General features: G+C 32.5%; 1 protein-coding gene across 6 annotated transcripts in view; it reads right to left on the bottom strand.

The window, feature by feature from the left end:
• Window positions 1–17,090: 17,090 nt before the first annotated feature.
• The window catches only part of LOC105333367 (uncharacterized), a 36,262-nt gene continuing 33,211 nt past the window's right edge, over window positions 17,091–20,141 (bottom strand). For all 6 annotated transcript variants that reach the window (XM_011436297.4, XM_011436299.4, XM_011436300.4 and 3 more), the window contains one exon: window positions 17,091–19,032. In XM_011436297.4, coding sequence (XP_011434599.3) covers window positions 18,940–19,032 — 93 coding nt within the window. In that variant the 3' untranslated portion in view covers window positions 17,091–18,939. The remainder of the gene's footprint in view (window positions 19,033–20,141) is intronic.

The raw sequence follows: 20,141 nt of genomic DNA, 5'->3' as shown, positions 1-20,141 counted from the left end.
TAAAACAGCTCATTTCAAGAATATATCATTTGTGAAAGTGATTACGAGGCGATTTCCAGCTTCACGTTTGATGAATTCTGCGTGTTTTTGTCGTGTTCTTCGCTGACTGTTATCGCTCCAGACCCTCCAACGATTTACCATTCGAGCACGAATCTTTAAATCATTCTGAAATCATGTACATTAGAACCTGTATTTGGTTGGATTAGAAATATCACTAGCAAATTTGAATTGTCAATTTAGTATCTAATTTTACCACAAGGTTCTAATAAACCGGAACTCTTTCTGTGCATTTGAAAATAATGTTTGATCTTCTCGAAAAAAATGTACGTATAATAATTGATGCAAGTATTGTAAGGTGATTAATGATGAAAAGATTTCACATTTATAATTAATCTATTCAACCAGCAAGTTTTGAAGAGACAGATGTACACCTTTATTGCTTTGTGCTAGGCAAATGTGTACACTTAGTTGTTAACATGCAAATTAGGGCATTTTGTGGTGATTGCGAGGAACGCAGATTTATTTCATCATTGTATTATCGATATTATTTGCTATCATTTTGTTATGTAAACTACCGTATCAAATGGGTTATTGTTTCACAGAATGCGACCGATCGAGTCCGTTCAATTCGTTGCATGTTTTTTTGTGAACGACTTCTTTAGTTCATGAGGTACGGAGTGTAAGAGAATAGGAACAGTAGGTAATCTTCAACGTGGTTCGATATACATATAGTTAATTATATATATAATGTAATTCAAAATTACGGTATATCAATACGGAGAGCAGATCATTTACTATTGTTTACCCTTGAACAAAAGATACATACGTGAATGGTAGGTTTTAACTAAGTAGGGTATGGTTCAACAGTGATCATGACGTTGTCAAAAAGTCACGGCGCATGTCCATCAAAGTACTTAATTTAGCATATGCACCAAATCAAGAGTTTGCAAGTTTTGAACTCTTCCATTTCGTTATAAACGATTACTGCAATTTACTTCATTAAAAAAAAGATTTGATAGTCATTTTTAGTCAACGATTTGGTATGTGCAATATGGAACAATGTGCCTATTTGTCTTAATTCTATACTGTTTACATATTGCAAGTTTACAAGTATTTTAACAAAAAGTTTTTATTTAACTTTTCGACCAAAAGTCACTAAAGGGGAAAAAAACCAATCATCAAGATGCACTTTTAAAGTAGTTTATGACAGGTTTGCGTTATCCTTGAAGTGTGTATAAAAATAACTCAATAATGAAATAAAAAAGAAGCATTTTTACTTCTTTAATTGGATATATTATTTCCCAACTGCTCTTAATTTGATAACGACCAATGAACTACTGAATTTTTTTTCTGCTTTTTTTTTTTCGTCGGTCATTGTGTGGTTTATAAAAGCCCGGCACGGCATGGTAAATTTCTATTTTGGTTCTTCAATAAAACGTGCGTTCTAACAATTTATGTGTACTAGAGTTAGAATTTCCTCTGTTCATCGCTGTCGTTCGAATATAGTAGGAAATTGTATTGTCATCTACTATATATTACATTGTAAAGTTTATTAAGATATTAGTGGTACATATATTCTTGAAGATAATTCATGATAACCTCATCACAAAAATATAATTATACGATTTTAATAAGACATACGAGGCATGTATAAAGCATTTTTAAAGTTGTATTTTAGTGTAGAGTGTAATGCTTGTAGAGAAAGGAAGCGTGTGCAAAGTTCTGTGTGGTTTTAAAAATACCGTATTTCGTAAACATTTTATCAGACCAAATCACTGTAACTACACGAGATATCACTGAAACCAAAAATTTCTTTGATCAATAGAAAATAAAATATTGCCTGTAATTAACGAAGTTCGTGTAAAGTTTAAATGGTTTCCGTATTTTCCCACAAAACACATTGTAAATCGTTAATTCATAAACAAAAGAGGAGCGTATCGAATCGCGTTGGCTGCAAACATATCCGGAGGCCAAAGATCCGGATGGCTTTATCAGTATGAGGGCGAATTGACGTGATCTGAGGAGCCTGAGGGACACATCCTATCTTTGGATTGGCTTATCTATATGTGGTTATGTGGTATCAAGAGTGATATTTCTTGAAATAGGAATATACATCCGCAATTAGCCCTGAATATCTATAGATATGGGCAAAAAATCCCAAGGATGAAAGCGGATAATTTGTGTAAATATACTGAAAACAAAACTTTTGAGTGGGGGGATTCGATTGCCTCGTTTGTGCTTTGTTATTGCAAGATTTAAATTAACCAACTTTGATGATGTTTAATATCTAAAATAGTTCAATACATTATTCAATTGAGTGTTCACCCTTGTCCTTAAAAGTAGTGCTAAACCACTATCACATATAATTCATAAGTTACGATGGCAATAATACTATCCAGCAAAATATTTTAAAAATTGTTAAGTTTATAAAAATAAAAATAACCATATACAGCGCATCTAATGAGATTCTATTTTACCTGTCATCGAGCTGCTTGGGATTGATATATGGAAGATTGCAAAGAAGCTCAGCAAAGACATTTTTATTGCTATATTCTTTTGTTTATTATCTGGCAATCAAACCAGTCGTGGGGGTTCCCATTAACTTACATAAGTAGTTTATTTTTTTCAATTGTCTTTTAAATCCCTTTGATAACTTGTGTCTGTCGTTAATTTAATCTCATGCATTTTCTTTCGTTTGACTTTAAAACAGCAAAAAAATATATATATTTTGGTAAGCTATGTACAAGATGATATGTCGGCGTGAAAGTCATTGCTCGTGATCGATTTGTTTTCGAAGAAATTTTGAAATTTCTAGAACGGTGTCATATTCATTTATGAATAGCAACTTAATGAACGGTAAAACTGCATGGCGCGAATACAAAAAAAAAATAATTTGTCATATTGTTAAATTTCACTAAGAATAAGTTGATGTTTTATTTCAAAATTTCCAGTTGACTTTCGCGAAATACAAAAAATCAAGATATTTTAGAAATTTTCTAATAAAGTTCTGGAGGAAACTAAAGTTTTCAAATAACGTTTGAAATATTTATTCTTTAAATTTAAGTTCACCTGATTAAAAAAAATAATTGAGATCTTAGCTCCCTCCTCCCCCGCTCATATCTTCTCTTAAGATCAAAGTCTTAATAAATGACACAAATATGGGTGAGCATAGATCTGCATCAAATTCGGTTAATAAAGCATTGTTACACCTGACTTTGAAATCTACTAATTTGACACCTATTTCCTAAGATGCTTGTTTTGCAGATAAAAAAAATTAAAATGAATAATATTCAGATTAATCACGCAGTGTGTATCACAAAAAGGAGGCCAAATTAGTCACCTTTGATATTCTATAAATATTAAATACAAACAAATAATTCAAATTGAATAAATGACTTAATATGAAAGACACGGGGGGGGGGGGGGTGTCCTTTACATTTCAATTCAAGGTAATGCGATAGGAGCAGTTATTACATTTGATGTATTTGATATGTAAGTGAGGGGTGTTGTTGTGTGTCAAGATGTATTCGAAATACACACTTAACAAAGTGAGTTCACGCAATAGGACAAAAATCATGATTCAAACACGCCTGACCTTGTGCATTAGAACAAGAATCATTAGTATTTCTAATTATCGTAATAGTCTTAAAAATAGTCTTGTCAAAAAGAATTAATTCCATTCTAAATCAAATTTGACAATCAAATATCCACACACTCCCAAGAAAAAAACCATGATGATTGCTCGTTGCAGCTGTTGATGCCATTGGTTCATGAATATTGGTAAGATAAGTTTATTCTTCAGGTGTTCCTCAGGTGGAAGGGTTTTCTCCTCTTTTGTTCTATGTTAACATCACGATGAATCTAAAAAGGAGCCACATTTCCATTTAACCATGAACCTATTGTCATTTGACACAATAAATCAAATGAAAAGTGTGTCTCTGCTGAAAACTCCAAAATCCGGCACTGTTTCTAGACACTCTGTCAATATGTTGGTTTCTTTTTTAATTCTTTTTAAATCGGCATCTGTATGTCTACCTCCAATTGTCTGACAATGTGAAATGCTCTTTTCAGACGCTAAATTTATGTAGATATGTCTTGGAATGCAATAAATATTGTACTATATAAACTAAATGTAGAGTAAAAAATGTATTGGTGCTTTGAACAGGCACTGACACGAAAAATTTCCATTAAAGGTACTATTCGAAATAGAAAACTGAAAAAATGACCCCGTTCTATTAAGATAACAGCGGTTTTGTTCTCATTTTTAGGGGTTAAAAGCATGCATGTGACGTTTTGGAATTAGTCACAAGATATACATGTACTAGTATTTTAGATTCATTGATGCATGCGAAAATAAACTTGAAACCGATCTATTTTTTCACAACCAAAACAAAAGATCATAGATATGATTTAAATATTTATTTATCTACATATATTATATATTACAAATTTTAATCATTCTTTTTTAATTAAAAGTACTATGCTACAGAAATAGATGTTTATTCTGAAGAAGTAGAGAGCCTTGTTTCAGTCATTAAATATTCAGTTTGGTCATGTTACGTGAAACGTCACAGAAGTTTAAAAGACCCCAATGTGTCCAAGAGGTCAACTGCACCTTACCACTGAAACAAAAATCGAATGAAATCATTGAAAAAGAAACCACCGAAAAATGATCCTTAAAGCCGCAGAAATTCAACACCAAAGTAGTGTGAATCAAACATGATCTGGCAAGCAAATGGCTTTTTGTAACTAAAGCGAGAATATATTGGAACCATGATGTTCCAAAAATTAAAACCATATCTGCCTAATTAATGAAGGGCTGTTTAGAATTAAACTGGATGGCAAATTCATGATGTCTTTTTTATCATCATGATAAGAGTATTGAAATGTATTGCTGACTCCGAACGTTGTAAAAACTGCCAACAACAGCAGTGTACCTTTATAATGAGTATATTTGTCGCTTTATATATACTTCACGAAGAAAAGCATTTATTTTTTTAAATAAAAAATCAAAATAAGAAAGCAAGTTATGGTACTTTGTAACTCATACACATTGTAAAAGTATGAGTATCATGAAAATACGATAAAAGAATTTTACCCTAATTCAAAAACCCGTTAAAGGTTAAAGAAACCCCGTAACCATGAATGAAAATGTAAATTTTTGATAAATAATGCAATAAAGATATACAAATATGGATGCATCATTTAGATTACTATTTTTTGTCTGTTTCATTTTGTTGACAATAAAAATGAAAATCACCTGCCACCCACAAAAGCACTATCTACAGAATGAAAATTCACTTCGGGCAAACGCTTTCATATTTGCGATTCAGAACAATATGTGGCAAAACAGAGATAAATATAGTAGAAACAAATACATTAATCCTATGTGTTTTTTTTTTTACTTTTACCTTCAAGCACTCAGTTTCATTTATTGGATTTTAATTATTACCATAATTTATATAGTTTTATACGACACAAACAAAAGGGTTCGCAAACGGAGCCATTGACATCGCATTCACTTTAATTTATATCAAGTCTTAAATCAAACAGTCATAATATATACATTAAAAATTTTCACCGTCATGAGTCTTTGTGCAATTGTGCAGAAGATTTGCATGCTTTATCTTGGTTGTACCATTGTTGTAAAGTAAAAAAGAAAAGTAAAGTACTTTGATAAACTAATGCTTAGGAAATTAATCCCTAATGCTTCGTTTTTGCAAGCTCGAAATATGTACATGTACATCTAAAATATATGTGTGAACTATAAGGTGCCTGCGCATCAAAGCCAACTACAATTTGGGGGTTGGCCCAAGTCGGGGTCAGCTGCATTTGCCCCAGTTTTGGACCAATCCGAGGCTTCGAAACGTTTCACACATATACCAAAAGTCAAGTCGTGTGGAGAATTAACGAAGAGTGTCAAGCAAAGATGAATAAAACTACATTCAACAAAGAGCTTAAAGAACGGGCGCGAGCAGGCGTCGTAAATTCAGGTCCGCCATTGGATGATTAATCAGACGACAAAATAAAGATTCATAATCAAATGTACTAACGTCTTTCACTCCGTCTCGTTTTGGAACACCGAAAAGATTGTCTAGTTCGAGCAGATTTTCGTCCTTTTCTCTGATGCCATGGAAAAGGAATGTGTCAGATTCTTGGAAGAGTAGTACTTCGCTCTGTCTTTATAGTGATCTTATTGTGAAGCGATGACTAGTTGACCAATTCATGGATGGCTTATAGAAGTGCAATTCTGCATTAATCTTGTTCTAAAACTCGGTAAAGTATTTCCAAAATAAGCAGCTTTTGTGCAATACGTTGGAAGTTGATGTCCTTTTCTCTTTTCTTTGATGGTCAATAGGTAAAACTGAGATGGATTGTAAAAAAGAGGATTGAGTTGGACAAAGGATCTAAACAGAGATTACAAGTTGTGTGCGTCAGCGACATTTGGTTTTAGATTGAAAATAGATGATTGCAGTTTTCTATTTCTATTTATTCGTCAAAGCGTTTTGTGTTCTTTTCTTTAAAGTTTTTATTTTTTAACTCAATCGATTGTAAGTATGTGTATATAAAATGTTATATATCACATGTATATATGTATATATCAGTCCTGGACTTGTTTTATCAATATATGGTTTAAAAAATGTTCTCTAACGTTGTCTGTTGAGTTTCTTTATCATTTTAAAAGGAGTATTTAACTTCACTGATTTACTAAGACTTAGTGTTAACTCAAAAACACGTACCGCTTTAACCTTTTTTTTAAAAAAAATCAAAATCTAATGTGAGACAATTTATATGTTCGATAAGGCCATAAGATAGGACTGTAAATGATGATCATAATGATTGGGTTTTCTATACATGATATAATGTAATTATCCTTTAGAGAATATACGTCGTACTTCAAATTCATGACCCAAATCTTTTAAGAACACGACAAAATATCTGGCCTTTAAAATGATTTTAGATTACATTTAAAATAAAAAAAAGATTTTGGAAAGAATTAGTAATTAAATTGTTTCTTCTTGTCGGATATATATACTATTACATTTTTCAAACACTTTGTCATACAACTGTCAAGGTTTATGCGTTTTGTAGTTTTGTTATTTATTTTTCTATAATTGATACGGTATGTTAATGACTACCCGGTAATAATCCAATGTAATTCAATAGCACTAACTATGTAAAATGATATGTATTTTTCTATACCTGCAAAATGCGCCGCTAGTGTATAAGATTTCAGCACAATTCCAATGAACTAAACAACCTTTGTAAAATGAAACGGTTTTTAATTAAACACTTAATGCAAACAATAAGATACCTTTTCTTTAAAAAAAAAAAAACCTACCATTTTCAATAGACATATACCACCACTTGAAGTTCCGAATCTTGTCAGCAAAAAAGAGAGAAAGAAAAAAAATAAATTAATAATTTCCGCAGAATTAAACAGTTTTGTGAACCAGTCTGACTTTGATCTATAAAGGTATCATAATTTTTCGACGTGTTAAATTCGGTCGTGGTGATCACACCTATTGATAGAGGGACGGTGAATTCTAGGTCAAAGACATGTTTTGAATGAAATTGGTGTCAGTTTTTATAGATATTTGCATCACAAGTTGAATCAATTTCCCCTCTGATTCCTGCATGGTGAAACATTATTGACTGTTGTTTTATTTTAACATTTGATAAATGATGTGGAATGCTGTCAAACAATAATTATTCATTATTAGACCCATATTTGTTTTTGTTTTAATATCGAGCTTTCTAAAATCTTCAGAGGCATAAAGAATAAATATAAGAAACCGGGTCACAAATCCCTATACCAAAGGTGAAAACGTTCAGTTGTTAATTTCTTCGAGATGTACATGTACGCATGTCTGTGATGAAATCGATTACTTCCGGTGCCATTTATGGTGATGCTATCGTATTCCGATCAAGCTTTCATTCAGTAAGGGATTAATGCTATCTCTAAACTTTCATTGACGGCAAACTCTGGCGGCATGATAAACAAAAATTGTACTAAAAAGGGCTCCGCTAGGTATTATTTTTAATTCTGTAGAAGATTTTTCATCTCCTCTACGCTAAGGGATGGTCTGGCTGATAAAACCAAAAGAGAGACATCGGTCTTGCATTGAGAAAAATGTACCTCAGCACTTTTGTTTTAATGTAACATAGAAACGATCCCACATTACTATCTTGATGCAAAGGGGAAGTGCGCATTATGTTAGAAATGTTGACTTTATTTAAATTCTATTAAAAGAAATTAAAAATTTATTAAGGAGTGTCAATCAAGGTTTGCATCTCTTTAATTCTATAATATATGTTGGCATACAAAGTCGGAGGATGTGTTCACTGTTATCGATTCCATCTGTATGTGGATACAAAGGGCTTTATTTCAACTACTCGAGATAATTAATGACTTTTTCTGATTCTTCTTTGCCAAAATGTCGAACTAACCTCTTTCAGTACTCTTGGACATCTTGGACATTGCAATCACATGTACATACATTTTTTAAAATGTAAAACTGGACTGTTCCTTCTTCCCAATTAATATCAGCTAAGGTAATTAATATATTGCGAGTTCGAGATCACAACTATCGTTTTCTCGGGTAGCGAGGAAAAACCAACGAACACTTGTTTGTATCAATTTATAATTGACATCAAGAGATCGAATCCACCTGCGGGTTTTGTTCTTATTCACTTATTCTAATTTTTGAAAATAATAATTTTTATCCAGTTTTTTTCCTATTTAACTTGTATACCTTTTATAAATCATGATATCTTTTATAATCGAGTTATTTTCGACTGTTTTTTTTTTTTAGAAATTATTTCGAAGTGCAGTGAACCAATTAATACATAGTGTGTTTCTTTTCCTAGTTTTATTAAAGTTATTTTTCAATCATTCACAAAGATTGATTTCAGCAATAACTGAGGAAGTACACATCAGTTATAACAAAACAAGCTATGTCGGGAACGAGAAGCTATGAATTTAAGAATCTATAAAAATTCTGATTTTTAATGATCAGCCACACCTTTTATACAGTCAAAAATAGAACAAAGAAAAGATATCTAAACAAATATCAGTCGTTCCGATCGAAAAATCAAAAAGTTAATCATAATATTTAACCAGATCAATAGCTCGTTCTCGCTTTCATGTGGAGAGTTCATTCAATATTTTGTACAAATTTCCCGTCCTCATAAAACTTCATCTCTCAAAAATATGTAAATTTCTGAATGGTGATAAATCAACTATTGAAGAAATTGATATTTACGTTTCATTAACCAAAGTATGAAGCACTATGTACCAGTTTCTTGCGTCTGTAATGTCAGATAGGTGGATATTTTCATAACCCACTTCCCTATCTTATTTAGTTCAGTCGCTACGTTGCATATTTTCGACATTTCAAGAATGGAAGTGTAAAGTCATTTTTACCTGCAATCTTTTAAAGCCAATTCAAAATTATTGACGCATACCTGTGGGGGTTTTAGGGTCTGGTTATTCATTTAAAAAACTGAAGCAATTAATTAATTAGCCTGTCATTATCATTATTTATCGACTTATTTTTGCAAAATAAAACGAGATGACTTCATTAATAAAGTGCATATACATCATACATGCTAACAAGAGAGTTTAGCACAATGTTTCCTCGAGAATTCTTTACTCTTAAAACTTCAGCCTCAAAATGATACATAGTTATACCATACATGTACATATTACATGTACCTGATATTAACATACAATGAGAATGTCATCATATAATAGTATTTCTTAAGAAAACCGATTGCTGCTCATAATAAAATGTAAACTGTCTTACTCGATTGATTCGGTCAAAACTGATTAAAACTGGACAAACCTATATGTTAACTGAGAGATATGACCAAGTTAAGAGATCAAATATGTGCTGACGCTGCCATCAAAGTACTAAGATGATCGATAATGCGATATATTGTACTTTACACACTTTACCAAAGATATAAACAGTATTTGACTGAAATTTTAATAAATAAACGGTTTTTTTTTTGTTAATTCAAAGTGGTTGCTGAAAAAATATAAAACCTATAGCTGCAGCGAGTTTTGTATATTATATCTTGTTTGCAATTACCGTTACAAGCTTATGAATTAACATTAAAAGCAACGTAAACTTCTTGTTAAATCATGTTTAAACATAAGTGTAACCCTAATATAGAAACTGAAACTAAAAACAGCTTGGATGATGATAAATGACATAGATACGTTGATATCTTTCAAAATTCATGAAATCAAAGGCCATTTAAGAACAGGATCGCTATAAATGTTTGTACTTTGTGACGGGACGGTCAATGCTAGATGCAATCACAAGTCAGGCCGATCCAAGATGTCGGCGATTCGTTCTGTCTGCCCAGTGACTATAGTTTCGTTGTCATCGACACATCGTTTAGGAAATCATTAGTCAGATTATCAGCTGGCAGTCGTGTAACGTCTACATCCATTATCAAATAATGGGACACTGGTATCGGAAAAAGCGTTAGGGGCAAATCTGGCACGTCCGAGAATACAACTGTAAGTCAAGGTCGTTTGACAAGTTCAAGGTGTTTCCGTCAGGGAATTGAAACTAAGATGCGTATGAATATAGTATGGATGTACATTCTCTCTCACTCTGTCTATCTCTCTCTCTAAAATATTTTGAAAACTTTTACCTATAAAATAAACACTCACATATTGATTTATTTTTCGGTGAATCAATATAGATGTACAACATGAACATGATTTATAGAATTCATGATGTGTACGCCCTTCTAGAATGTAGTATATACACGAAGAACTATCACTACGTTTTCAGATATGTTATACAATTTACGTAATTGTATCTAGGTGTGTGGGTGACATTTAGCTTTAAGGTATTTGCAAATTGTATGTCGATCAAAAATAGTATGGACAAATACATTAAATGATTGTGAAAATCAGGGTTCGAAACATTATAGTGATTTGATCTGAACTTATTTTATTGTAGGTCAAAGAATACAAAAGGTTAAGAGACAAGTTCTGAAAACTTACGAGGTTTTCACAATTGTGCTCTAGTACGTAGATTTAAATATAAAGGTCAGAGGGTGTATATGAGATGATATAACTATTGCAAACTTTTAAAAGACAAACGAACGAACACTTCGATAAAAATAAACCAATTTATACTTATCATAGTAAATATGTTTATATCTTTTTGCCATCTCTCTACAAACACCAATGAGAAATTCGCTGGTTAAAGTGTGTTTTACTGAACAAAGCGAGAGATCGGGTTGTTGCGAAATGCTCAGTATGTACACTTGGAGAGCTTGTCGTTAGATGTTTTACAGTAAACCTGTCAAAATTCACAGTTCACAGATGAACTACCGTGACAAGAGAACCACCCTATTTGACAGAAAACAAGCGGAAAACGGAAAAATCGCCAGAACCCCGCCCTCTCTTACCATAAGCGTGATCAAAGGGGAAGTTACTCCGCGTGTTCGAGAAATCACTAAATTCGAAGATAATGTCTGTTCGGTGCAACATCGTCATAAATCTTTCATCAAGACAACACCTGAGATTAATTAATCCTATTTTTGGAAACTTTTTGTATTTATAGTCATCTTACCTATTTATTTTTTACGTAAATTAGTTAAACTACTCTTCCGTATGCTTGACATTCCATCAATACTTTTTAAAATAATATATAAAATTAAATGTGCAAAATGAATTTCATGACACCGTTTCTACATGTATAAATATTTCATCGACATATTTTATAAAGAGGGTCAGACTTTTAATTGCAATGCTGTTCCAGATTAAGATCTTAAGTCATTGCAAGGCGACCCTGACGTCAAAAGAATGAATCGCAAGTAGCATAGTTATTGTTAATTTGTGGATATGATGCATGCATTGCAATTGGTGTAAAGCAGTTTATTTATGCGTTCTAAACGTGTGTACTTTACAGAAACGATTGATCTGGTAAACAGTCCCCAGCCCTTTAATTAAATACATATTAGATAATTTACTCTATATCGCATTCTTTTTTTTTTTTTACTAGAATTTGGCCTGCATTACCTAGAACTTTATAAAAAAAAGGTAAGATTTTTGTGATTGAGGTCAAGGTTATTGGTCAATGACATGTCTCGAATTTGCTATGGCTGGGTTAAACAGATAATAACACACACTTTAATTAGACGTCGACCTCTAGATTGAATTAAAAGAATACAAATTTTCTCTTTTAAAAAGGAGACAACAAATGTCTTTGTCTGAGTTATAAAAAAGCATTATGCGCAATATAAAGTAGCCTCTTTTTCTGATTATATCGCTATTGCCCTGTTTCCCGTATTTTCTTGCACTCTTGCTGCCATATTTAATTGTCTTAAATGACTGATTTATTACCCTTCATAATAATTTTTTCGCAATTTTATATAAAATATCTTGCAATTCGTTTTAGATCGCGGCTACCGGTTATGATGTCTTTCAATTGGTTAAATATCTAACGACAAGACAAGTCGGTTTGCCTCAAAGTTCAAAAGAAGTTCGCTAAAGTCATAAAGCTGAGCTTCGCTTAATATACGTGCCTCTTGTACAACCATGTTTTATGTTATTGGTTCTTTGTAATAAGTAGTCAAGTTATTATCTTGGCGGGCATTTTTTTTTTGCTTATCCCTGAGCCGGCTGGGTTCTTGTACTCTTGTTTTTAATCGGCTCATACTTTACCGATTCTTCAACACTGCCATGCCATGATTGCATGGGCCTAAACACTTAAGGCATCTTCTATCGCGATCGCTAACACAGGTTGTCATAGACGACTTTTTTTCAAGGATAAACAAATTAGAAAGAAAATGTATGTTAATTTTTTGTGTCAGGAAAATCTTCCGCTTTAAGTGCATTTTTGGACCTGAAAATTATAGAAAAGTGCGCATTAATCTAATTCCTTCACACTAAACAACTCCATTTCCCCACTTCCGGCGGCGATGTTTTGGCGCGAAAACAGAAGGTCGCTGACTTAGCAACAAGGCATTTAATAATTTAACTGTCTCCATATGCAATTTAAAATTCCGTTACATTTTACTACCAAAAAAAAAAAAAATAGATAATTTACTTGCCATTAAAAAATCATAAAAAAAATCAACAGAAAAAAACCTGGCAACACAAAATATAGTAATTATGATAACAGTATTCATTTTTTTTTCGCAGACCATCGTTTGAGTCTTGTTTACGTTTGCATTAACACACAGTAACGTTGTATTGTGGTTTTCTATTATCGCTATTCGGCTTCAAGAGAAAATAGTTTCATGACAAAATGCATTTGATTCACAGAGTGATATAACAAGATACAATTCTAAAATAAAAAGATAATTTATTTGATCCCCATAGTGATATAACAAGATACAATTCTAAATTAGAAAGATTACAATTTATTTGATCCCCAGAGTGATATAACAGGATACAATTCTAAAATAAAAAGATAACAGTTTATCTAATATCATGATGTACTATAGCTAATCATTATTGATTGGGTAAATATATCTCTAAAACATATTACCCAGAGAAATGTAATGTGAAAACATCCTAACTCTCCAGAATCGACCAAATTTGAACTTGCATAATTATAAGGTTTGAAATTACGTAAGGTACCTGCCGACATTTCTTTAACAACCGTATACAAATACGAAAAAGAGAAAAAATAGGTTATTTATTTTTATTTTATTTTTTTTCAAATTCATAGGACTAAACAATTGACGTTTGTTTTCATTTTGTATAAATCCATTCTATGACTATGAAATGACTTCGAATTTCACCTGACGGTCGTGTTTGGGGAAGTCTTCAAACATCTGCGTATGGAACAAATAATCCTTTGGTACGAAGCATAAAGCATTGGTCATATCGTTTAAAAAAAACAATTTGTTTTCCAGATATGTTGTGCTTTTTGACTATAAAGTAACACCCTGTTCTGCACCATAATTACGGCAAGGTATTTATATTTACTACAAAGGCTTGCGTTAACATAGACTCGAGACTTCAAACGCGGAGCGTGTATAGATATTTCACCATCAGAAATAAATTCAGTCTTTATATGACCTGTTGAATAAGCAATAGGTAAAAGTTAGTTAATGCTAAGGCCCTGTTTACAATGTCTTGTTGCACTTTGTAACATTCCTTCGACTCTTTCTTCTTTATCTGCGGCTTTGTCCGACCAAATGAATATGAACCTTGTACCACATATTTTAACGTAATAATTATTTTTTCCTATACACAGAAAATTGACAGGAAAAAGGGGGTAGAAATATACAAACCCAGGTATATACGTAATTTATAAAGGCTTCAAATCCCACCTGTGTACACAATATCAAATAACCCCTTGTATTTCTCGTCAAATAGAATACCACTCAATGGTGATTTAGAACCGACTAGTAAAAGATATAATGCATTACACGGGGACCTCTTAACTTCTGTTTACCCTACAAAAACAAAAAATCTGTAATTATTTAGTGATAACTCAATCCAGGTGCACAGATTTAGGTGGTAGAAGGGTGCGTCATAAAAATGTAAGCGGGCTTCATTTCCACCCAGAAACCGAGTAAGAATGTCTGATTTACTGCTATGATATTATAACAACTATCCGTTTTGCGTTGCTTTGCAAAGACCACTCTGCAAACCCATTATAGTTAAATTATCATTTCTTTCAATAATGCAGGTCTCGTAAATCTCTTTCGTCGGGCCCTCTCTCTCTCTCTCCCTCTCCCTTGAAAGGAAAAAACAAATTTCATTTATCGTTTGTTGAAGGTAAAACCGTTCTTCTACGTTGCAGCAAGATGGCTTTCAGGTTAGAAGAAAAGTGCGCCATAATTTCTTGTACTACATGAGTTTACCGGCATCCGGAAATGTTAATTTCCCGAACCTCTTTGACAGTTTAAAGTATAAGGGAACTATTTTACCGCAATATTCTAGTTATTTGATATTCCTGAAAAATATTATTTGAAAAATTGTAAATCATATAAATCATTTTGTTTTTGATTTACTGAAAACAATTCAATTCATACTAGCCCACGATCAATATGGTGAGAAGGAAACGCTTTGATCCGTTTTGGTTGAGGGTTGGAAAGGAAAACACTTTGGTTTTCCCTCTCACAATTCTATATATTTAAGAAACTTCGATAGATTCCTCAAAATGAACAATAGTATTCAGTTTACTATTCAGTATGTCCGTCAATCGGTGATTAATTTGCACTTAAAATGGATTAAAAAAAAATGATTTGAAAAAAAACTTTGAAGTGCGCATCGAGGTGTTTCAAGGATATTTAATAAAATGAACTGTTGCATACAATAATGTATATCACAAACTTCTCTTTTTCACTTCTTAACGGTACATCAAGAAATTATGTAGTTAAATGGATGTGGTTTCACTTTACTTTCAACAACAAAAGAAACTTCAACAAAACAAGACGTATCGTCTATAAATGATTTGTTCGTAAAGTCTGTCTGTACAATTTTAAAAAGAAATGCATGTTCCTACACACAAAGCAATCTCTTAACAAAGTGAATACCAGCAAGAATTGGAATGGCTATTGAACAACCTTGTTCGAATGTTAGCAACTTTTAAACGAGGCAATTGTATCAAATGTGTTTCTAATTTTTTTTAAACATATGTACATGTATATAGGTGTTTCACTTCATTAGAATGTATATACGAAACGATCCAAACTTTTTCATTCTAATTACAAACCACCAATTTTCAACAACTTATATTACTTACATTTTAAACTTCTAGATTATTTTTTAATTTAAGCAAGCCAATTCGGATGAAATTCCGAAAAAAAAAACCCAGCCCACTGTATGTACAATTCTCCTAACGCGAAGCAAACGTTATCAAATACCAAGTTCTAATAGGAGTATCGTAGGTTCCCATAATATTTACCAGCTTTATAAAAGTCCCTAATAAGACCTTAATGCAAAATAGCTGTTCTGTCATTTATGGCTTTGAAAACAATACTGTTTGGTGCTCTAGTAACGTGCAATACTTATGTTGACGGAATCCAGGGCTGTGATATTGACCCCCAGATTGCGAATGGCCTGTAGACACAGGTGTTCAAATAAAGCCGGACAAGTTTATAATACCTGTCCTAATTACCTCTCTTCCGTAATTAAAGGTTGTAGACAGCATACCCCTACCCTTTTATCTCGGCTTTTCAGTTGGATGTCAAATTTCATCAGATGATCGTGCGAACAAGAAAGATTAAATTAACATTCTGTTCCCCAATTTATTGTCACCTGCAACGGAGGAGGGAAAGAGGACACGAATTATACACGCCACGACTTGCCAAGATCGAACGCAACTCTTAAGGTGATCCATCATTTTTCTTTCAAAATTTCCCCCTTTTATTTCGTAATTATTGCACAGGCCTATGCCACCTGCATAGTCTTTGTTTCCTTTTTTCATATATAAGTTGCCAATAATTCAAACTGAAATTCATATCATGACAAGTAGTAGGATTCAAAAAGGTCAACTCCTAAAAGTCAACCTTACCACATAAGATTGAGGAACAGAAACCACATACTAAATACACGACACAGACACACGATCTCATTGGCTGTACCAGAGTCATCAACACTTCCCAATTGCGAAGTCTAATCACTTACTAATTTTGTGTAATTCATGACAAGAATTCCAACCGTTCCAGACTAGGTATACCATCTGTTGTCATGCGGTATGCAATGCGACAACTGTGGTTAATTTGGAACGAAATTGTGAAGTTATTTCATTTTTAAGACAAAAGAAGACACGTAGGTACATATGTGACGATCGCAATAAAAAGTGTAAGTTTTAATAATTATAAAAAAATCTAAATAAAGTAGAATATTTAAGTCAGTACAATCTAACTATGTTAAAGTAGTACAAACGAATCATAGCACATTTATTTGGGGATTTTAAACATACATTTCGCCAAATATCATTGTTGCCTGTTTAGCAAAATGTTTTGTCATAGAACTAAATACCATCTCTCTCTCTCTCTCTCTCTCTCTCTCTCTCTCTCTCTCTCTCTCTCTCTCTCTCTCTCTCTCTCTCCGCATATAAACCTATTTAAGCATGTAATGAGAAGATGTCAAATAACATTTCAACGTTTTATTCAAACTATTGAGTAAAAAAACACATCACAAATCTTGAAGCATTAGATGACAATATAGGCAATATAAGTGCAATCTCGCGTTCTTAATAGCCCGATAAGATGTGCAATTTTAACTTTTATGAGCCATCAATGTCTATTGTAACATCGGTGAAAGACGGCTTGTACGAAGTTCAAAACCAAACATTCGAAAGGCACAGATGAAGACGATGTCAACAATCAACAACTTAAGCATTCTAAAACATTGTAAATTGTTTGTCTATTCAGAGCTTAAATTACAATATGTTAATGTTCCCACCCCCAGATACATTATACTGAATTAAGGAAGTCTTTTTTGTGACATAAGGTCATTATCGTTATTTTGCACTGAATTAAAAAATAAACGTATAAACTGGTTGGATTGCTCACGCCATTTCTAGGGCTCTAAATAGATTCAAATTGTGTCAAAGTTTAAAAGCTAAACTATGTGGCTCTTTGTTCACTTTACACGTGAAAATATTTTTGCCAAGAAAATTCATATCGGACAAATATTTTTTTTAGATGGAACAAGTGAGTTGATTGCAGACCGTACAGTGTCTTGATATATTGAATATTTGGCGGTTCCCGTCCGGAACAAGTCCGGAGCACTCAATACAAATAAAAGATGTTGAAAAAACGATGACATGATTTTCGATACAAAATATGTTAAAATGATTGATATAGATATAATAAATAGTTTGATAATAAATAATTAGAAAAATACGAAGTAAAGACAATCGTACATATGATTAAAAAAACGTATATGTCGTATATATAAATGTAAAAATATAGAAATATAGCCATAAAATTGAGCGATTTGAGAGAATAAATAATAATCATATCACAACATATTTTGCCACATTGAAAATTGATTATGCACTGGTGGTACAAACAAGTATGTGACTAGCCATGTTTAATACTGGGCGTTTAATCAAGGCAATTAGCAGAATACCAAACTACACATATACACATACATGTACAAATAGACTGCGCCCGTTTCCTGTTGATTAACTATGTGAACTCCCCACAAAATTAGTTTAAAAGTATTTGGATATAAACGATTTCCACCACCTTCATATTACATGTAACTCGCTGACTGAAGCAGAATGGTGTTAACATTGCATAATCATCAAACTGTTTAACGGAGTTTACAGTTGTTCACTAGGAATGAACCATTTCTCAAGCTAATAAACCTCTTTTTACATTTTATATATATTTATATAATTATATATTCTTTTCAGTAAGCATAAACTGCATAGTTTTTTTAAAAAGAAAAACCGCATTTTATATCAAATGAGAAAAAACAATTTAGAAAGAATTTCACATCGTGGTCCCTCTAACGTAAGACGTAAATCGAAAATTATTGCTGCTTTTAATCAAATATATTTGCATCTACTAAGCAAACCGACTACCTAAATTGCATGTTATGGAGCACGTATTAAAGATAGAAGTAAAACGAGACATGCATTAAAGATGATGACTAATAAGTCAAGCTGATAGAAATACGTGCACAGATTATAAAAAAAACCGGATTCTTTTCAAGAATGCTACGATATGCAAAAATTGAAGAAAATAAATAAAAAAAGGAATGGCAAGTACTGTTTCTCCTAAAACTTAAATTCAAAATGACACATAAATAAATTTATGAAAAGTACGAAACAAAACGGTATAGATATAGAGCGAGGTATCACAGTTCAGTTCAACGTTAAAATAATAACAATACAGCTAAACAACGCGGGTGTCTCCATAGACAACGTGTCTGGTCTTCCTCTGGTCACGTGGTCACTTATGGCGTTAGTTGGTCTATAACAGCAATCATTTATGACGCAAAGTTCGTTTGGTTTCGATGAGGTCCCAGATACGAATGGTTCCGTCATCGCTACACGTCACAATGCGTTCGTTTGAGACCTAAAAAAGACAACATTAGAGTCGTCACTACAACTTTCTCTCTCTCATCTGACAGACTAGTTAATATGCAAATTAAATAGCCGTTAATGCAGAATACACATTTGCATTCAGCGGGAGCACGTGTAAACATGTAGTTCATGAATACAGCAATTAAACTAGTTTTATTTTCATAAAAGGCGCTTCATAAGAAAGTTTTCTACGGTGAGTCACTCGACCCCTTTCCACAATTAAATTCTCTGGCGTCCCTTTTTTGGGAGAACTATTTCATGAAAATGTTTTATGGGCAGTAGGAGATGTCCCAGAATTATATACAGAGTGTGCACAATATTTTAAAAAAGCGTCATTTTACAAACGTGGAAGGAATGCCTGGTGGGGTTTATTTCTGCTACTAAGAGTACAGAATCAGGAAACTCAACTAAAGAAAGTGTATACAAAGATTTTTTGAAATTAAAATGACTGTTTACTTTCTGATTTAACCATATAGTACACATTTTGCTTCCACGGCAATTTGTAATTATCAACAGTCTCTTTAACGTTACATCAACTTTTGTTTACTATGTTTTTAAACTATCATTAACCTATGCAAATGCTGATCATATATCATTCGTTTATATTTCTTCTCAGAAGTAACGGTTTATGATGGAAATTTGAAAAGCTATTTAATCGTCCCTGTGTGCACTAGATTAAAAAAATATTCACCAGTTAATTATTCCACAGTGGTTTTCATAAATGAAAAAAAATCGTTTCTTTCGATAAAATGTTGGTCACAAAAACTATACCTGTATTCTTTTCTTAATTAGTGTAATTCTAAATTTATTTATACTTATATTGTTGAATTCCATTTTAAGCATTGGATCAAAGCAGATAAAAAATCACAAAGATGCTAATTTGGACGTGTGTTCTTTTTTATAGCTAAATTCATACGCAAGAGAAAATCGACTGCTGATCAAAATAAATGTGTCGATTTATCACATATATAGGATATTATATCATTTATACCATGCAAACACAAGAGTTAGTAATAACACTATATATAATGAAATTTCAAAATTACAGCTTATCTTCTGACAACTATTGTATTTGGCACGATATGTCATTGCGTCAGAAGG

This window comes from Magallana gigas, chromosome 6 (assembly GCF_963853765.1).
Source record: "Magallana gigas chromosome 6, xbMagGiga1.1, whole genome shotgun sequence".
In the NCBI taxonomy this organism is placed as follows: Eukaryota; Metazoa; Mollusca; class Bivalvia; order Ostreida; family Ostreidae; genus Magallana; species Magallana gigas.
This window is presented reverse-complemented; position numbering and strand designations above follow the sequence as displayed.